Genomic DNA, 18,965 nt, shown 5'->3' with positions numbered 1-18,965 from the left:
CCCTACTCCTCCAATCTCCCCAGCGCCTCATCCTACTCCAGGTACCGCATCCGGCCGGCTGGACCGAGCCGGAGCAAGCCCAGAAAAAAACGAAAAGCAGCGCTTTGCAACATCAGCTCCTCTTTACAGCACATTTAAAATGCCCAAACATGAGTTTTCCATATGCTGTGGTAAACTCCTGTTCAGGCCAAAAGTCCAATTAGAACCAGTGTGCTGTAAACAGGACCGCTCAGTGTTTCACCAGAACAAGCTCAGTGAAGCCCAACTGAGCCAAGCCGGTCAGAGCTATCGCTGCTACACACGTTTAGGAGACTACTAGTCTTTGTACTGCTGCCTTTGAGCTTTTTTTTTTAAGCTTTTGTGTGTGTGTTCCTGATCATCAGCTTCACAAAAGTCACAATAAAACAAAGTTTAAAATCAGCAAACTGGAAGCTAAAAGCAAACTTGGCACACACACATCACAACTGTGGCTGCGAGCCTGAGAGCCGCAGTCTTTCCTGGATTCCAAAGCCAAATTTGACTCATTTAAATATGAGCTCGTACGATGTCTACGAACATACACACACACACAAACATTCTCAATTTAAGTATCTGCTTGCAATATATAGATGATCTCTTGTTTTGAGGCCACAATAATTGAGGAGTTCTCAACCAATTTAGAAGTAACCAACCTCTTATGTGGTTTGCTTTAGACCTGCGTCATGCCTGATAGGTGGGATTTCTGCTCAATGACCATCCAGTTGCAAATCACAGAAACAGTAAATGTAATGTTTATTAAAACAATCCTGCATTAGAAACTTATTTTTAGCATGTAGATACAGAATTCATGTTTATCCCCTGATTCAGAGCAGCATGCATTAATAAAAGAGCTATGAATCCCACTTATTAGCAGCTTGACATACATAAAAGGCTAAAGTAACCTACATGATCGTGTTGTTTTTATTATGTTTGTTTTAGCAAGATGCTCATTTAGCTGCTGAAAGCTACAAGCAGCTGATGCTTCATGCTGCTTTCTTGTCACGTCTGTTTTCCAGCTCTGCAAATGAGTAAAAACTTAAAGAATCTGTTGCTCTTTTACCTGAGAATCCTGCAGACAAAAGAAAAAAGTAATGAAATTTACTGATCAGGATTAAAAGTGAAAGGGCGTCGAAGTTTCTGAGTAAGAGTCTGGCGCCCTCTAGTGGTGGTAGCGGGTAACCTCACCACGCTTTTAACCTCAGTGATGGTCATAATTTCCAGTCAGTTTTTCTTTCTTCTCTGTCCACCAAGCAAAACATTCATTCAAAATTTAATCAAATTTCTGTTGCAGATTTAAATTTCAGCAACTTTCATGTAGTTGATTTAGATTTGTTCTCTCACTGACCCGACCAGGTAAAAAATAATCCAGCAGGCTTTGTCATGCTTTCAGGCTCGTTGCTTACCCAAAACTTCTGCTACTTGCTTTGATGCTCACTGTCATCTCTGCTCCTGACTCACCACCTCCATCTAAAACTGACATCTTTATCATAGCTTCCTCTTCTTATATCTTTTCCCCTTCACCAGGTTCCCTCACTCTCTGATGCTTGGACCATCAGGCATGCACCCTACAGGGATCCCCCACCCAGCCATAGTGCCTCCTTCAGGCAAACAGGAGCATGAGCAGTATGACAGGGGCATGTACGTGTAAGTATCATGCACACTTTGCACCATGCTCGCTTTGTTCCGTCGCTCTGTCCCCCCTCCGTCGTCACACTCCCAGAGCTCGATACCATTTAATCATGTTCTCCTAAACCGTCTTCCTCTCTCTGCTCCTTCAGGAAGCCCCATGTGGAGGCCAAGCGGGAGAAGGAGCCCAAGAAACCAGTCATCAAGAAACCCCTGAACGCCTTCATGCTGTACATGAAGGAAATGAGGGCGAAGGTCATCGCAGAGTGCACGTTAAAGGAGAGCGCCGCCATCAATCAGATTTTGGGACGAAGGGTGAGAGGGGTGCACACACATTGGCAGAAACACGCATGTTGAGACACACACACTAATCCTGTTTCCAGGTTACAAAGAGGGAACACGAGAGGACTATGGCAACGTGAACCAGCACTACCGGTTTCCATGGCAATAACGCAGTGTTTTACGTTTTATGGATAAGAAAAACGTTTCTGATTTCATGCCTGTCTGTTTTTATTGGTTATTCCTCAAACTGTTAGAACGTTAGAAAGCTGAGATAAATTGTTATTGAAGTGTGTTTTTTCTGTCCTGGTTTCCTGTGTTTGCAGTGGCACGCTTTGACCCGGGAGGAACAGGCCAAGTACTACGAGTTGGCCAGAAAGGAAAGACAGCTGCACATGCAGCTCTACCCGACATGGTCTGCTAGGGACAACTACGTAAGCACTTCCTTTTCTTACCCCCACCCCCCCATCCCACCTCCTTCTGTTCTCCTCTTCCCCAACTCTCTGGTTCTGTAAAAATGTATTCAGAATGACGAGCTTTTCCACTTTGTTTTTAGATAAATCTCAACCTGAAATCATGAATTTAATATGAGGTTGCACTCAGGAAAAATCTCTGCTCCTCCAGAGCCATGGCGTCTTTTCGTTGCTATGGTTACAGCAAGCTTGTAGCAACTAAAAGTCAAATGGAATAAAAACGGCTTTTCTTTTCTTACATTTTCGTAAAATACCTATTGAATGTTTTTTTTTTGTTTCCTTTTATACACAACTCAGTTCCAAACAAACTACAAATTTGATCAAGTAAGAAATAATGTTTAGCAAAATGTTCTCAGGTGCATCTCCGCATGTCAGATCAAACTCTTACCTTTCGATTTAGCAAAACGCTGAAATAAACAGCTAAATGAGCTAATCTTACTAAGAGCTGTTTTTACTATCAGGCACTGAATTAGCCTATTTCAGATTTGTAAGATAACAGGGACTTTGAGTAGCTCCTTTAAGCCAAGAGCTACTTTAGAAAAAGTCATGAATATATATATATATATATATATATATATATATATATATATATATATATATATATATATATATATGTATATATATATATATATATATATATATATGTATATGTATATGTTGTAAATCCAGGGTTTAAAAACTTCACTTTGAGTTTAGACATGTTCAACATTTGCTTTTATTCCATAAACCTGAGCAAATATCTTTGTCATTGTCTGATATGTAAGTAAGCAGCGTGATTACTGACACCTGGGCCTGTAAATGAAAAGCCATGAAAAAAAGCTGTGGGGCGCTTCAGTGCGTTTTAGTTGAATGTTTTGGGGATGTGCTGAATCTAGGCTGCTGTGTGCCTCTGACTTCTCAGTTTGCTGTTGAACTCTTGCAGGAGGCGGGCCTTAGCGGGGTCGCAGGGGAAAAGAGTAAAGCTGATTGGGTAGGGACACGTCTTACGGTGGATTTATACCTCTGTGGTGGAAAATTGAGTGTGTGAGGAGCTGCATGAGAGGGGTTGTGGGTATTTCTGTGCAAAAGTTTGCATGCACCTTCCAAAAATATCTCAAAGACTCACACACTCCCATGACTCACGAACAGCATGTAAGCAGCCGCAGTCTCACAAGCGGATCCGATTGGTCAGTTGTGGATACACGTCACAAAGTCTTGCACTTCAACCTATTTGCCATTAAGATGCTGCATTACACAGAGGTATAAATCTGCCCATTTTGATCAACTAACAGAGAGCAGGTCTGCATGGCTGGCCTCGCTGCTTCAGTTTATTTGTTTACTTGGTATCACTTTAGAATGCAACACTTAAAGTTCCGTATTTCTACGTAGCAAGGCTTCACCATGTCGTCTCTGTGGATGATTTCGGTGGTAAATAATCACCATCAGTTGAGGCTGAAGTAGAGGAGGCTGCTTAGTCACATTTGGGTAACAACCTGTTATGCTTTCCTCTGTATGTAACTGAGCTGGACTCTGGTTTATGAAGCATACATCACATCTAAAATGTAAACATTTTTGTCTTTTTTCCTCTTTTTATGGCCAGAGCTGACAGAGTAAGAGCAGAGGATGCCTGTTTATGATTAGTTAGTTCAAAATGAGGATTATTATTTCTAACCCAATGCTTTAAAATAATCCTATTATGACTATAATATGTTATAAAGCTATAATAAACCATATTAGAAAGTGTAGGACATGTTCCTGCATGCATGGAATATTTTGAATCATAAAGGACAGGTGTTTAAATGTTCCCTCATCCTCTTATACTCCAATATAAGTATAAGTTGTATATATATATATATATATATATATGTATGTGTATATATGTATATGCTGTAAATACCCACAATATAGTTCTTAATCATACCATCATCTCTTCTTGTGGATAGTTTTTAAATAATAACACATTTGCTGGCCACCATTCATAGCAGCACCGAGCTTTAGCTGAAATGAGAGCAATATTACCATGAAGCGCTGACTGAATACTTCCTACAGCAAACTTTAACAACATCAGGAAACAGATAGTGACCTTTCTGCTGCACTGAAGCAGCAAATAAAAGTAACTTTGTCACAAAAGAACGTGTGTAATGATAATATCTAGTTGCATGCATGTATATATGGTGTCAGGGCTGTGCTTGAAATAACATTAGGTGCTTTTGAGATGCAACCCACCCCCCCCCCCCCCACCCCACCCCCCCTCACACACACACACACACACACACACACACACACACACACACACGCACACCTTCATATATCACAAAAAAAAAAAAAAAAGAAAAGAAAAAAAGTTAGAAACCCTACAAGCACAACAGGAAGAGAAGCTCCACATCTCGCCCCCGCACTTTTAGAGGGTTTCTCCTCCAGGTCAACGGATGAAATAAAACTTGCATGTAGCCCCATGTATGCACTCACATGCTCTCACTAACACACACACACACTAACACACACGTACACCCACAGACAAGAGAAACTTTGTTTGCAACAATAGTTGTAACCACATAGACAATGCTAAGAGCGAGTCGAGGAGGGCAGACATCGAAGCGTAGGCGGTAGAGTTCTGCACCCACATCCTTTATCTCACCCAAATATGAGGCCTCACTTCACCATCACCGGATCTGTGTGAACAGCTCTGATGTTTACCTCAACAGTCACACAGTATAGTCAGCCTGCAGACGCCTCCAAGCATGGACAGAAATACATTCACATTGCTTTATGTTTTGTTTTGGTTTTTTTTTCTTTTCTTTTTGGACGTGAGGTGAACCGAAAGTCTTTGAAAGAGATTTTTTGGAACATGTCAGGTTTTCTGTTGACATCTTTAGGAGGACCCCTGAGTTTTTGCATGCATAGTTTTAGATGCTTTTTTTTTCTTCTTCTTGTTTCTCTTTCTCGCTCTTGTCTTGCCTTTTTTTTTTTTTTTTTTTTTTTTTTTTAAAGGCGTCGCCCTGACCTGGTTGCTGGTTGTTGCTTTTAACTTTTCACATTTTTAATCTTTTGATTTGAAGAACGAGCTTTTCATGTTAGAAGTCGCAGTTTTCCAAGCGATGTGACTTCTCTGAAAGACAAACAGAAGTTTTTTTTTCTCTGTTTATTGAGTTTGCTCGGATGTTTCTCTGAGTCTAGTCTGAGTGTGTTATCCATCTTGGTGGATGGACTGAATTTATCATGACTTGTCTGATCATTTCCAGCCATTCATCGCATTACAGCAACTCACCCGGGGGGGTTGGTTTTGTTTTTTTCTCCCACAGGGCAAGAAAAAGAGAAGAAAAAGGGAGAAGCAGCAGGACTCCAACACAGGTAAACAGAAATATCTCTCTGCAGATACATGACCGCTGTCAAATCCTGCAAGTTTCAAAGAATTCAGTTGAGCTGGAGCGTGCGTTGGCGCTCCGAAGTGCAGCCATGCAGTGTCTTTGAGGCAGGATGTGTCTCTAACGTCAAAACCACCCACCCACTCTGCTTTCCATGTAAGCTGAATCGAGATGTTGTAATCCCACTGTGCAAAACTTTCTGTGCTGCTCCCGGTGTGAGAAGTCAGACATAGTCGCAGATGGAGAGAACCAATGAGGAAAAGTGAGGAGAGCTTCAGTCTAAGATGCTTCATCGTGCCTTAACGATGCTTCTTCATCCCTTTTTGAGTGTTTAAACACCTGATCCAGGTGCTCTGAAGCTCTGGTTTTTGTAGTCCGGGCTTTTCTTCCATCGCCTGAGCACATCACCATGTAACACATTTGCATAATGGCTCATCTGGCATTAATACATCAGGTGACTGGCTAGGGAGGATGGGGCCTTCCAGGAAGGGTAGCCAGAAGACACATGAGCTTAATCCATTGCAAGTACAACGTAATATAAACCTAAACTAAATGTACGAACCTGCAAACAGGAATATTAGCCACAAGCAGTGAATTATGAAGACGTATTTATGGTTGCAGATCTTTTTATGTGCTAACAGTTTGACAGCAGCTGTCTGGATAGGGGTCTCTGGGAGGAGACCCCGGGGAAGACCCAGGACACGCTGGAGGGATTATATCTCTCAGCTGGCCTGGGAACGCCTCGGGATCCCCCCCGCAGAGTTGGCAAATGTGGCTGGGGAGAGGAAAGTCTGGGCTTCCTTGCGACCCGACCCCGGATAAGCGGCAGAAGATGGATGGATGGATGGATGGATGTCCTCTTTCTACACATCTGTGTGTCTGTACCGCTCTGCTGGTTGTTGGTGTTGTGTTATGTAACAGTCCACTAACAGTTTTACTGGATGCTTTGCTCTGCTCAGACAGACCCGTTGGTGCGTTTGTTTTTCCTGCCCTGACAAGCCTTTGTGTCTCCTTTCCCCTGCTCGTGTCCTCACCCTCTAACCTTTGTCTCCTCTTCCTCGCCTCTCCTCTGTTTCTGTGCTTTTCTTCCTGGCTGTTGTTGTGCATGCTGCGCTCTGCGCTCAGACCCGGGCTCTCCTAAGAAATGCCGGGCTCGCTTCGGCCTCAACCAACAAACGGATTGGTGCGGTCCATGCAGGTTTGTACCAAGCCCCCCCCGACCACACCACAAACTCCCAGCACATCCTCACGTTTAACCATATGATCACCAGCGCATCACTTCCGTCTGATCCACTGTCATCTCTCAGAGACAGAGCTGTCACTGAGGTCTGGTCAAACCAAATATCTTCTGTTGTACTGAATAAATTTACCCATGTGTTACCTCCAGACAAGCTCTGTCTCCTAAATCCATCCTGGTCTCTGCATGCCTGCTGTCACTAACCTGCTGCTCTGCAGATCCAAACATTAGAGACACAAATACTGGAAACTTTCTTACTCTGGTGTGAAACGATGGCTGGCAAAGGAAGTGAATAAAAGTTTAGGATAGCCGTCATACCGGACTGTATGAGCAGGAACTGAGCTGGAAATAGCTGTTTACAGGGAATACCACTCAACTAGGAAACTGTCAGAGATGGCAAAGTGGTCATCTGGTAAGCACCTAGCTGTCTGGGGAGGGATTTACAAGAACACCACACAATTATGTATATGTTTCCATTCAGGTGTGTTAATTCGGTTCAGCTTTTTTTGTACAGCACCAGTTTACCACAGTCATGGGACACGGTCCAGTTCGATCCAGTTCAGTCGTCCAGTTATGATCCAATCTTTATTTGATCCATTTCTTTGACTCAGTCCTCCATCCTGAGCATCAACAGCAGTGATACTCTCTGTTAATTCAACAAGAGCTGCACTCAGTATACTAAGACAAGAGGAGAGCGTTGCCACACTACGTAACCTGCCACGTTGCCAAATCAGTAACATTCAGCTTTTTAGCAAGGAATCTTTATCCTATATATTACACGGAGTAACAGCATTCTTATGCAACAGTATACAGTGAAAATACAATAATGCCACCAGAATGTGGGTGTTTCTTTTTCAATATATATAAAGAGCTTACTGACGGAGCAGCTCTTAAGGCGGAGTTCTGTGCAGCTGAAATCAGTCCAAACTGGCAACTCTGACAGGGTCAGTTAGGGCCGTTAGGACAGCAAAGTTCCTGCAAGCAGCCTGCCGCTCATTTGTGGAGAGAACTGCACCATTGAGGATCATTATGACTTGTTTAGATAGCATTTTCAGAAAGCCAGTGGCTGCTTCAAGAGCCGCAAGTCAAGAGTCAGTGAGCTGCATGTAATGGGAAACACTGATCTACAGAGTCCAGAGCAACAGTGGGAAATTTAAAAAAAAATCCCTTTAAAACATAGGAAGGAAAACTTCCAGCAGAACCAAACTTAGAGATGGCGGACATCTTCCTCGGCCAGTTAGGAGTTGGAGAGAATTAGACAGAGGTGTCAAGAAGAACCATGAATCTAATCAGCTGTTTCTGCTGAGAACGACAAACAGAACACAACTTTACAACCTTATTAGCTAAAGCCCAACGTGTCATCACTTAGATCACGTATTAACAAACAGGCTTCGAAGAACGACGCATTCCTTGCTTTGGCACTTGTGGGAAGTCAGAAATGAAAGATTTTTCCATGTTTGGGTCTTTGATGCAGCATCAGTCGTGTGTTTTGTTTCACTGAAGAACCAGACGAGCTTAAAGTTTAGTCATTTATTCAGTCGGGAAACCGGTTCCAGGACTTTAGGGGCGCATTTTTGTCCGTTCCCAGCTGTATGATCAGCCTGAAGCCACATCACTGCACTTATGGATGTAGAATATATGTTTATTATTTGTATTTATTCTATATTTTGGATGTTTTATGACTATCCAGGTAAAGCCACTACATGCTGGTCTGGGTGCAACAGGCGCCGCCTTATTTTTTATCCTGGTAGTCGAGTGAAGTTGCATCAAGAACTTTGCCGTTTTTTCCACAGCCGCAGCTGCTTTCTTTGAATGATTTCAGCAAAGTCTAAATAATAAGCAGCTCCATTAGTCACAGCAGGATTACAGTACGCAACGGTCGCCAGCTTCACTGCTGGAATCATCAGGAATCTGCGCGCTTCTGCAGAAAGAGCTCCCACCACCAACACTGTCGCAACCCCGTCGTCTTCCCCACTATCACGTCATGGAAAACTGAGTGTGTGTGTGTGTTTCAGTTTGAGAGAACAAAGAGGGTTGAATGTGGTTTGAGCAAATCCTTATCACCACAGTTCAACACACACACACACACACACACACACACACACACTCCCTGCAGCTTTGCATTTTGACAGCGTTCTCATGCCCATCTGCTTTCAACTCTCTCCATTCCTGCGATGTGGTAACAGGCGTCTTTTGATGGTGAACTCTGACATTTAGAAATCATTTTCTATTGCAGTCTTCCTCCCTTTCTCTCTCCCTTCGTCTAAATATGGCCTCGCGCCTTTCCTCGCGGTTAAACCTGGTGACTCATATCATATTCTGGTAATGATCATAGGATCCTGTTAACCGCTTTGATGCTGCACTCAGCGATACACCAGTCTAACACCTCTCAAAGCTCGGTGGGTCACTCCTGCTTCTCGGTTCAATCCTCCATGTTAAGTTCCAAGCAGGAGAACATGTGACTGCAATTATTACACAATTGATGCCATATTTATGAAACCTTTGTTGGGAGACACTTTCAACTCTGTGAGGCTGTCTGTGCCGAATTTTCTTCTTCTAAGAACTTTGTTTATTCATGCTAGCTGTATTAGGTGAAAGAAAAGAGAAATAAAGGTTTTATTTTGCTTTTGCAGTTTTCCTGCAAAGGTTTTAGGTTCTCAAAATTCTCGTGTTGTGTTGCATCCTTTCAGATGGATCCCCAGATTTTCCATGTATTGTGTTAATGTGTTGTGGAAAAAAGTCCGGAGTCTGGTTCTGAAGTGAAAAAGATTACAAAGTTTATTGTACAGAAAATAAGAAACAGAGTAATACTAATTGCAATTTGGAGAGACAGTTCAGAAGTCAGACGGGGCAGAAAGTCCGAAGTTCCCTCACAGACGTCAATAAATCTGTTATTCTGAAGAAGAATGGTCCATTCTGGTTAATCAGATCAGAGTGCAGACATCTCAGGGCCTCTACACATTATCTATGTCTGTAAGGAGAATAAGCAGACACCACTGTGTAACTAAGTTTAGTTCTTAAGTTCATCATGACCTCTTCTGACCTACAACAACCATCAGCTAAGGATTATGAAATATAAAAAAATCTAAGTTAGAACATAACATTTCCACAACAAACGTTTTCCTTTTTAATGATCAAAGATAGTCATAAATAGTGACACAATTTTCTGCAAAATGATTTTTGCGCCACACAAGCCCACATCATGATTAATCCACTCCCGTGCATAACAGTTAAAGAGGTGTTCTATAGCAAACAAAAAAGTCTATTTAGCATTTATAAGATGTTTGTTTGTTTTTTTTTAAATGCACCAAACTTTTTCAGATCTTCATTTAAAAGTTTTATGTTTCACGAAAAGCTCTCTATAGATGTTTACTTTTCTTGGCTCTCAGCTGTTTTTACAGTTTTTCTCCTTGTCGTACTTTTTTGGCTTCCGCTGAATATATTTTCAACCTGTAAAGCATCTCCCAAGCGCTCATCCCAGCACTATGCTGCAACAAGTCAGTTTATAAGCTGTAAAATTTTCAATAATGACCGTAAAGCAGGTCAAACTAACATTTTGAGCCTTGTGCCTTCTTAAATTTGCATCAATCACAAGGTATGTCAGATTACTTTTGGGGTCTCAGTCAAGATACTTGTTGGCATGTGTAAATATCAGTAGACTATTTGTGGCTAAGGCCTGGGAATTAAGTCCATAATGTCCCAAACGACACTTTTTAAACTTAAACTTTTGCATAATACTTTTTATTGTTTCTTGTAGTTTGTAGTTGGGTGGTATTCCTAAACCTCAGCTAATGCTTTAATTATATGTGTAGTGATATTTGCATTTAACACAAACACAAATTCCTCTACTTTAAATAACTTTTGCCACCAAATGAAGGCATCGACACATTAATATCAACATTAACTGTAGCCAGGAGAAAAATAGCGTAGGTAAATTAGCATGAAATGTCTGAATGTAGGGACCATCTTGACATGTGAAACATATTTTGCTTTATTTTTAGCTTTCTTATTTTTCTCCAGAGTGCTAAAAGTTCCAGCTTCAGAAAGTTATTATCCATATTTAATGTGTTCATGTAGATGTGTTTCTAAACGTCCTGTTTGTCTCCATGTTCATTGACTCACTGTGGATGCCGCATCTTCACTGACGCCTGCTGACGTCTCCACACTTTATTCACAGATAACTCTCTCTGACTGTCCCTAGGAGGAAAAAGAAGTGCATTCGCTACCTTCAAGGAGGAGGCTGCCCCAGCCCAACTTCTTCAGATCTAAGTGCTATAGACTCTCCTCCCTCCCCTTCTCCCTCCCGCCACCGTCTCTACCACCGACCCCCCTCCCCAGGCTGCTCCCCGCCTCCCACATCCCCCTTAACACGCCTCCCAATGTCCCCGCACACACGCTCGCACACACGCTTCCCTCTGGAGCATTCTGCCAGCAGGCGCTGTGACCTCCGTCAGCCCACCGCCAAACACCCCCACACACACCTGGAACTGTCCAGCAAGCAGACACACTGCTCAACGGCGCTGTCGGCCGCCAAGGTGGCAGGACTGTCTCTCAAAGTGCTGACAGAGACTCAGTGATTGCTGTGGTTTTCTCCCCTCAGAGCCATGAAGATCCTCCTCATCACCTCCCTCCAGCCTCACATTTTACTTTTTTTCAAGGTTTTTCCTCTGTTTGATGTTTTAGTAACTCACCTTTGTTTCTCCACGCTAGATCCTCCAAAACCCACCTTTCTCAAGTCTTTTCAGTAGCTGAAATTTTATCAGACTTTTATTCCATTTTTTTTTTTTTTTTTTTTTTTTTTTATGAGGGACTGAACTGATTCTGCAGGTCCTGATGGATCCGGTCTCTCTCCTCTGAACTTGCCTCCAGTGCTTCTTTGGATCTGACAGCTCAAACCCAACTACACGGATCAGTTCTGCCTTGAGGATAGATCTGATCCACAGTACGTTTACACATTTTACAGCAGCTGACTCTGCGCTTCGGCTTTCGTGACAATCAGCCGTTTTACAAAAGAGCTCTTACTGAAACAAACCGTATGAACATAGTTTAAACGGAGGCACAGATATGTTGCTGTTTTTGAGGATCTAATTACAGTCTCCATAGTAACACACAGTCATCTTCTCCTTTTAAATATCGCCATCATAGCTTTTATACACCCGTCACTTGTAACTCAACTAAATTGTTCAAACCTGTCAGGGGACAGAACCTCAGATTTCAAGATATTTCCCCCCTTCAGCTGCCATTTCAGTCTTACTTTAGTTTCATTCAGCGATTTTATAACTACCTGTGCAGCTTCTTTAAAAACAATTATGTGTATTTACAGTGACTAAACCAAGAATTCTCAAGTTACTTCCTTAAGGCACTTTCAGGCTGTCGATCTCCAGCTTCGATCATTACCATTGTTGGGTTTTTTTCCAGTATAATTGTAATTTTTTTAAAGTCAGACGCTTTGTTCACAGGCCTGATTTCTAAAGTCTCAACCAATCTGCAGCTCTGCAAACTAAGTCTGAGACCAAATGGGTACTATTATATTACATTGTATTGTAAAGTTTTATATTATAATTAAACTTTTTGTATGTTTTTATGAAAAAATGATAAATGACAAGTTAAAAAAAAAAAATTAGTTTCCAGCATTTTAAAAACATGTTTTGTCTTTTTGTGCAGAAATGTATTTAGTTTATTTTTTTGGGTCAAGTATGAAAAGCAGCGATCAAACTATTATCTTGTGTTTTCAGTCTGTGCATGTTCCAACATTATTGTACGATTTTGAGTAAAACTGGCTTTAATTCACGGTTCAGCTCTCAGCTTCAAACTCAAGGGAATGGGTTTGGGCCAAATGTAAGCTGATGTTCTGCTTCCCTCCAGCAGAGGGGGGTCTTGTGCTAGAAATGTCTGTTCGCTCGAGGACGTTCAGGTCATTGGCAGAAACCCCTTTGAAGATGGCTTTGTATTTTTAATGCCCGTTGTATTTCTTGGGTTTTTCTTTGATGTAATAAAGTGTTTGAAAATGTCTTGTCTGTGGTCAAATGGTACAAAGACATCTTTCCCTTCAGCAGCAGGCAGCATTAAAACACAGAAGACTCATGCCATCTGTTTAATACGTTTTATTTAATCCTTCAAATGTGTTCGATCATCCCAAAAAAAAAAAAAAAAAAAACCAGCGTGAGAGCTGAACTGAGATGTTTCCATTCAACACTCCAGGCTGTTGTGGCAGCACATAACGCTAAACATTTCAGCTCAGACTTCACTTTTCCCCATTTTCCCAGCTCGTCTTGACATGGTTTCACTACGCGGGTGCATTTACAGAGCAAAAATAACATTCACCCTTGCTTTTCCATCGTCAAAAAAAGTCATTTTATTTAAATCATTTAGCCTAAAAGAAAAACAAACATGTCCAGTAAAAAAAAGACAACCAGAGCAATTAATGACAGGGAAAATCTGGAAGGAGTGTCTCCAATTCTCTTTTTTTTTTTTTTTTTTTTTAAAAGGGGTACAAAGCCATGAAACCAGTACTATTTATTGTATGTCAGATACACATCAGTGTGTCAAAACAGTAACAAGCATTTTAGCTTTAAATTAATAACATCACGCGGGCAAGTTAAAAGGGTCATGCTGTTCTTGGTATACAGAAAATTAGGGGTAGGGAGAGGGGGGGGGGGGCCCTAAATATACTAAATGTCAATATAAACAAGTATGAACAACACCAGTGCAACCAGTTAGAAGGGACAATCCTTTTCAGTGTGGTAGTGTTGGCAGGATCTTCCCCTTTATTTCTCTTCACACCACTGGTTCTCTTTGCGTACCTGTGCAGAAAACAGGAAAAAATGAGTTTTCAGAAAGTCCAATTTGGCCTCAAGCATCTCTCACAAGCAATATATTAATATCTCATATCTTAAGACTTTTTTTTTTCTTCCAGACACATTATGAATTAAATAACTACCTGGGCTTCCTCCTCCTCTGTGAAATCATTTTTGATGTTGAAAGTCTTCCTGATCTCCTCTGGGGTTTTGCCTTTGATCATGTTGGCCACTGTCTTGCAGGTGACATCTAACAGGCCTTTGATGTCCAAATAGTTGGCGGCCTAAACAGGAGGAAGGGGGGGTGTGAGGAGATAGAGAAGAGGCAGACAGAGCTCGGTAACACATTCTGTGATGATACCACCCCATAACGCTTTTGTTTCATAATGAATTAGTATTTAATTTAGGACATAAAACAGATAGAGGTTTTCAGATAAAGATAGGATAAGGAAACAAGACAACAGCAGGCTGATCCAAGTTCTTCTCTGAAGAGTAGAAGGGGAAAAAAACTGCTGTGTGAGCAAAGTAACAACAGGCTTAAGAGTTCAATTAGAGAGTACAAGATGTTTCATTAAAAGTGAATAAGAAGCAGGGCTCTTGGTGCCTTTATGTAAAATACAGCCTGATCATTAAAAACCAGGAGCTTTTTATCAAATACATCTGATCGACTGATCATAAAGGGTGACATCTTAATAAAAGCACGTATTCTGTCACTTTTCTGGTCTTTTGTTTGTTTGAAGCTTTCAGGTGATTTGACTATTCCAAACAAATATAGCTTTGTGGGTGTGTGTACATTTGGGTCCAGCCATCACTCTATAGCTTTTAAAAAGGATTATCTCTGAGCTGTTCCCAAGGAGTGGGCTTCCCACCAAGCCCCCCGGACCTGCATGTCAGACTTTACAGTCAGCATGTTAAATGTTGTAGATCATCACACTGCAAATCGCACAAGAATGAACAAGAGGACTTGTTTGGATGGGTTGCAGGAGAAGGTCTATTGTTACTGAAGATGGTTTGTCATAAATAATGCACAGCTCTACATCAGGTGTAAACTTAACACAGCATCAACAAAAAAACGTCTCATACCAACAGTCAGAGGTGGTGACGGAGTGACACTTGTCATGTACCAACATACTCTAGAGTCAAATGAGGGGTCCTCTGTCTGACAATTACACCAAACAAATCTGCAGCTAAATGACTGAAAAATAAATAAAGCAAAATCTTGCAGGGACTCATTTAAAGTCCAGACCCCAGTCTGACTGAAATGCTGTGGGAGGATCCTTAGAAACTGTTTAATGTAAACCTCAATGAACTGAACTTTGTTTTGTTACATAACACTCCAAATTGGATGTTTTGAATTTATAAACACATGAAATGATGCTAAGTGTACGATGTTTGTCGACCCGAATCTAAAGAAATGCTAAAAACTAGACTATCAGATATTTTAATTCAGCTGTTTTTAGGACTCCTTTGGTGATCACAAAAACCCATATCAATATAGAACTAATCAACCAAAGTCATCTGATCAATCATTTTAAAAACAAAAAAAAAGCCGGTGGGGGGGGGGGGGGGGGGGGGGTTTGTTGACCCCAACTTGTTTTGCACATCCTGGAAACCCATAGATGTGCCAGCACCTATTTCCCAACTCTCCCAGGCACAGCTTGGGTTACATCGCACATGATCTCCTGGTTTATTTCAGCGCAGGATCATCCTGTTTCACAACTGAAAAGCTGTCGTATTAAATCCCCGTCGCTCTAACAGCGCTTGCCCAAACCACAAAGCTTCCAGCTGTTGCTAAGCAACATTTGTATTTTTCTTAACCAAATGCAAGTGCTGAGGCTTCAGTCGCTCTCTGAAATAAACAAACTGCAGGAGAGAAGAGTCACAGAAAAAACAAGGATGTGGAGCTTCCAAAAAGAGTATATCAGGAATGACAACTAAATATGTGGGTGCTTCAAAATATTCTGTTTTTACAATAGACCAGCTCATGTATTTACTTTACATCTGCAGTCAATTCCACAACAACTGACACAATGTAAATATCACTTGAAAACATCTGAGATTGATCGAATCTTCAGAGGTAAAAGAAAAAATATGAAAATAATTTTTTTTCTTGTCATGTGGCAGCAAATGGGGCTGTAAGATATAAAACTGGTGCATCTGAGGGGCAAATTACTTCAAATACAAGATGTGGTTTTAAAAGGGGGGGGGGGGGGGGGGGGGGGTCTTCAATACCAGTGTGTTGAACATTAGTATAAACCTCCTAAGACCTGAAGCAGTTCAATTAAAGGAATTATATATTTATATATATATATATATATTTTTTTTTTTTTTTTTTTACCAGAATGAGCTCAAACAAAGTGCCTTGGTCCACTTTGAGAAACTCCTGGTCCCAAACAGGAATGTCATCTGTCCTCTTCTCCTTGTTCTCATCGTCCTCAGGAGGAGGGGGGTCATCTTTGTGATGAGTGCACCACTGAATCACCTGAAAGAAAAATGAACACACGCAACTTTAAGCAAAGTGGGTTAAAGAAACATAATTCAGTTTTAATATCAGGAGACCTTGCTTAGAAATAAGGGGATAAAGGGCAAACATGGCACCTTCTGAGGGGAGGTCCAGGCAAGTAAAAGAGGGTTCATATGTGCTTCGATGTCAAATAATTTTCAGGTCTTTTAATGACGTACAAACTCTTTTTGTAAGTCCTGAAATTTGCAGGATATCCTGCTTAAAACCCAGCATGGATGGTGTGAGGAAGAAATCCAGGAAAGAGAAAATGAAAACATCTGCTTGTGAGGTTGAGCATAATTTCATCTACATCTCATTTGGGGGCTTTTCGATCTTTTATTAGTTTGTCAGTGTGTTTAAAATGTAAAAATGTCAAACATAATGTGCTTTACAGATGCCCAAAAAGAACATAAAATAAAAATTCTCCTTTAGTGCAACTTGTGTTCTCACTCACACACACACACACACACACACACACACACACACACACACACACACACACGAGATGTGGCATGATTTTGTTTGCAAGCACCTTGAATTGTCACAATGATGCTTCTACTTTTTTCATCAAATCCAACCTTTAAACTCAAACTCCAGCACAACAGTACTGACGTCAAGGAAGTCCGCCAGGGTTTAGTGATTAGGTCTTTGGGCGGAGGCTGGAATTTAGCCAAAAAACAAGCAGGCCTTCATTGCCTTCTGCTTCCAAATATAAATACAAAAGAATATAGCAGCTATGATCGACAGTCCTGTAAACAAAATAATTCAATAAACTTGCTAATATTCAGTCTTGTATGTTTAGAGTCGAATGAATGGATACAAGTGACTGTGAAACTGGGTCACTGTTAGAGAAACATATTTTATCTGTCTGCTGATCAGACCTGCAGTGTTGCTCTGGCTCTTACCAGTCAGGCAAAACAATTAAATTAAGCAATGTGTTCTTAAAGGAATATGTTAAATATTGTGGCAATGGTCTGTCCCATTGTTAAGACTTATATAGCTAGTCCAAGGCGAGAAAAGAAAAGTCACCAAATCTCAAGTTCAGAGAGCACACCACTACAGAAAGTAGTACGGTAACAAATGTTTTGATCTTCCTAAACTTAAAACTACTATTAGTTAGCTATATCATTAAATATACAGGCCAGTGTGCTGAAAACAAATTAAAACTATAAAAACACATTAACAGACCACAATGTGATCAGTGTGTTCAGTAGAGAGGTGTGTATAAATGTGCGTCCTGTACCTTCTTCAGGATAGCAGCATTCACATTAGGCAGAGGAACTGGGTCATCATCTCCTTCATCATCCATGCCCAAATCTGTCAAATAATCAAATAATACTCAGTACCTCTCTGTAATGTACGTGCATTAAATTAGTTAAATGTTCCACATCTAGAAACCTTGTTTGGAGAGTTTTACCTTCTAACATGGTCTTGATGGTGACGGATTGTTTGGCTATCTCAACGTCAACCTCGAAGATTTCCCCATCGGAGCTCTGTAGTTTTATCGTCGGCATTATCTACAGTGGACAACACAATTCAAACATTATAAAATGCTGAGTATATCAAATAAATAAGCATTTAAAGTAGACTCATCGGTTATTCCACGTACAAGAAGCTAATTTGGGCTAACACTAACCTAGAAGCTGCCTGTAGGTAACCACTAGTAAGTTATACCTATACCTATAGACAGTCTATGTCTTAAATAACCGTGTGAGGTAGCAAAAGCAAAGCTGTGATGTGGCTATGTTCATTTAGCTTGGACTCCGTGGGTGTTGTTGCCTACCCCTGCATCCATTTCCCAAACAAACAGGATTAGCTTTCAGGCTAACATATGCCGCGGTCTCAGCGTCAGTACTCTTCAAGTTTGCGTGTTAACAACTACATGCACACATTATCAGAGAGATTCTGTCCAATGCATTGGAAAATCGTAAAAGACAACTTTTGATTAAATCATTTTAATACGTTTCTTCATGTTGATCAGGCATCTAACGCTATAGTTGACAATGCTAGTGTCTTTGCTAACGTTACTCTCGCGCTTTGCTGTCCGCGAGGCCGCTTAGCATCCACATCGAAACGTTTCTGTGTAGGTTTAACGACATATACAACTCTAAAAACGTCCCCAGACGAAAAAACATGTTACAAAAACTATTATAGTCGTGTGACGCGCCTTACCGTAAATGTTTAATTGCAAATCCAGAGGCTAGTTTCCTCTGTAGTCAGCAGCTAGGCCTGACGAGACGCGTAGATACCGACAATGGCTGGAAGTCTCTGGATCAAGCGCCCGGTGAGCCTCCTGCCCCCTGGCGGCTGATGGATGTACTGCCCGGTACTGAGGCGGCGGCGCTGCCCGATAATTTCAATTCAATTCAATTCAATTCAATTCAATTCAATTCAATTCAACTTTATTTATAGGGCTGTGACGATATGCTTTTGTCCCGATTCGATTCTATTCCGATTTTTTGGGTGCCGATTCAATTTAAATTGCTATTCTAATGATTCTTTGACATTGCTGATTTTTGCCCACTAAAAACAACAAAAAAAATTTTTTACCAAACCTTTTGTTAGTCATTTTTCATTATTTTAGTTAGGAAACAACCACACAGCAGCCAACTCATCATTCTGCTGGTATAATGTCCAAGAAGACAAGTAAAAAGATCAATAAAAACAATTTAAAAAAAAAAAAAAAAA

At 41.0% G+C, this 18,965-nt stretch overlaps 2 protein-coding genes across 2 annotated transcripts in view; one reads left to right on the top strand and one right to left on the bottom strand.

The window, feature by feature from the left end:
* The window catches only part of tcf7 (transcription factor 7), a gene marked incomplete at both ends in the record, with an annotated part of 76,204 nt that extends 64,650 nt beyond the window's left edge, over nucleotides 1-11,554 (top strand). The window contains 7 exons of the mRNA XM_079247983.1: nucleotides 1,543-1,662; nucleotides 1,797-1,959; nucleotides 2,250-2,357; nucleotides 3,319-3,366; nucleotides 5,678-5,726; nucleotides 6,866-6,938; nucleotides 11,179-11,554. Of these exons, the coding sequence (XP_079104109.1) occupies nucleotides 1,543-1,662; nucleotides 1,797-1,959; nucleotides 2,250-2,357; nucleotides 3,319-3,366; nucleotides 5,678-5,726; nucleotides 6,866-6,938; nucleotides 11,179-11,554 (937 nt within the window). The remainder of the gene's footprint in view (nucleotides 1-1,542; nucleotides 1,663-1,796; nucleotides 1,960-2,249; nucleotides 2,358-3,318; nucleotides 3,367-5,677; nucleotides 5,727-6,865; nucleotides 6,939-11,178) is intronic.
* Nucleotides 11,555-13,075: 1,521 nt separating this feature from the next.
* skp1 (S-phase kinase-associated protein 1) lies at nucleotides 13,076-18,556 on the bottom strand. Its single transcript, XM_079248238.1, has 6 exons — nucleotides 18,450-18,556; nucleotides 17,695-17,794; nucleotides 17,521-17,594; nucleotides 16,113-16,256; nucleotides 13,918-14,058; nucleotides 13,076-13,780 (listed from the first exon to the last, which is right to left on the bottom strand). Exons 2-6 carry the CDS (start codon nucleotides 17,789-17,791, stop codon nucleotides 13,745-13,747), a joined length of 492 nt encoding a protein of 163 aa, XP_079104364.1. The 5' UTR covers nucleotides 17,792-17,794; nucleotides 18,450-18,556; the 3' UTR covers nucleotides 13,076-13,744.
* Nucleotides 18,557-18,965: the final 409 nt, after the last annotated feature.

This window comes from Telmatherina bonti (genome assembly GCF_933228915.1).
Source record: "Telmatherina bonti genome assembly, chromosome: 10".
Taxonomy (NCBI): Eukaryota; Metazoa; Chordata; class Actinopteri; order Atheriniformes; family Telmatherinidae; genus Telmatherina; species Telmatherina bonti.
This window is presented reverse-complemented; position numbering and strand designations above follow the sequence as displayed.

What these genes read in the sequence shown, in the direction of transcription:
- skp1 (XM_079248238.1), bottom strand. Translation starts at nt 17,791, where the DNA reads ATGCCGACGATAAAACTACAGAGCTCCGATGGGGAAATCTTCGAGGTT. An exon ending in CATCAAGACCATGTTAGAAG is followed by an intron (nt 17,595 to 17,694) that starts GTAAAACTCTCC and finishes ATTATTTGACAG; the next exon opens with ATTTGGGCATGGATGATGAA. An exon ending in ATGCTGCTATCCTGAAGAAG is followed by an intron (nt 16,257 to 17,520) that starts GTACAGGACGCA and finishes TTTTTCTTTCAG; the next exon opens with GTGATTCAGTGGTGCACTCA.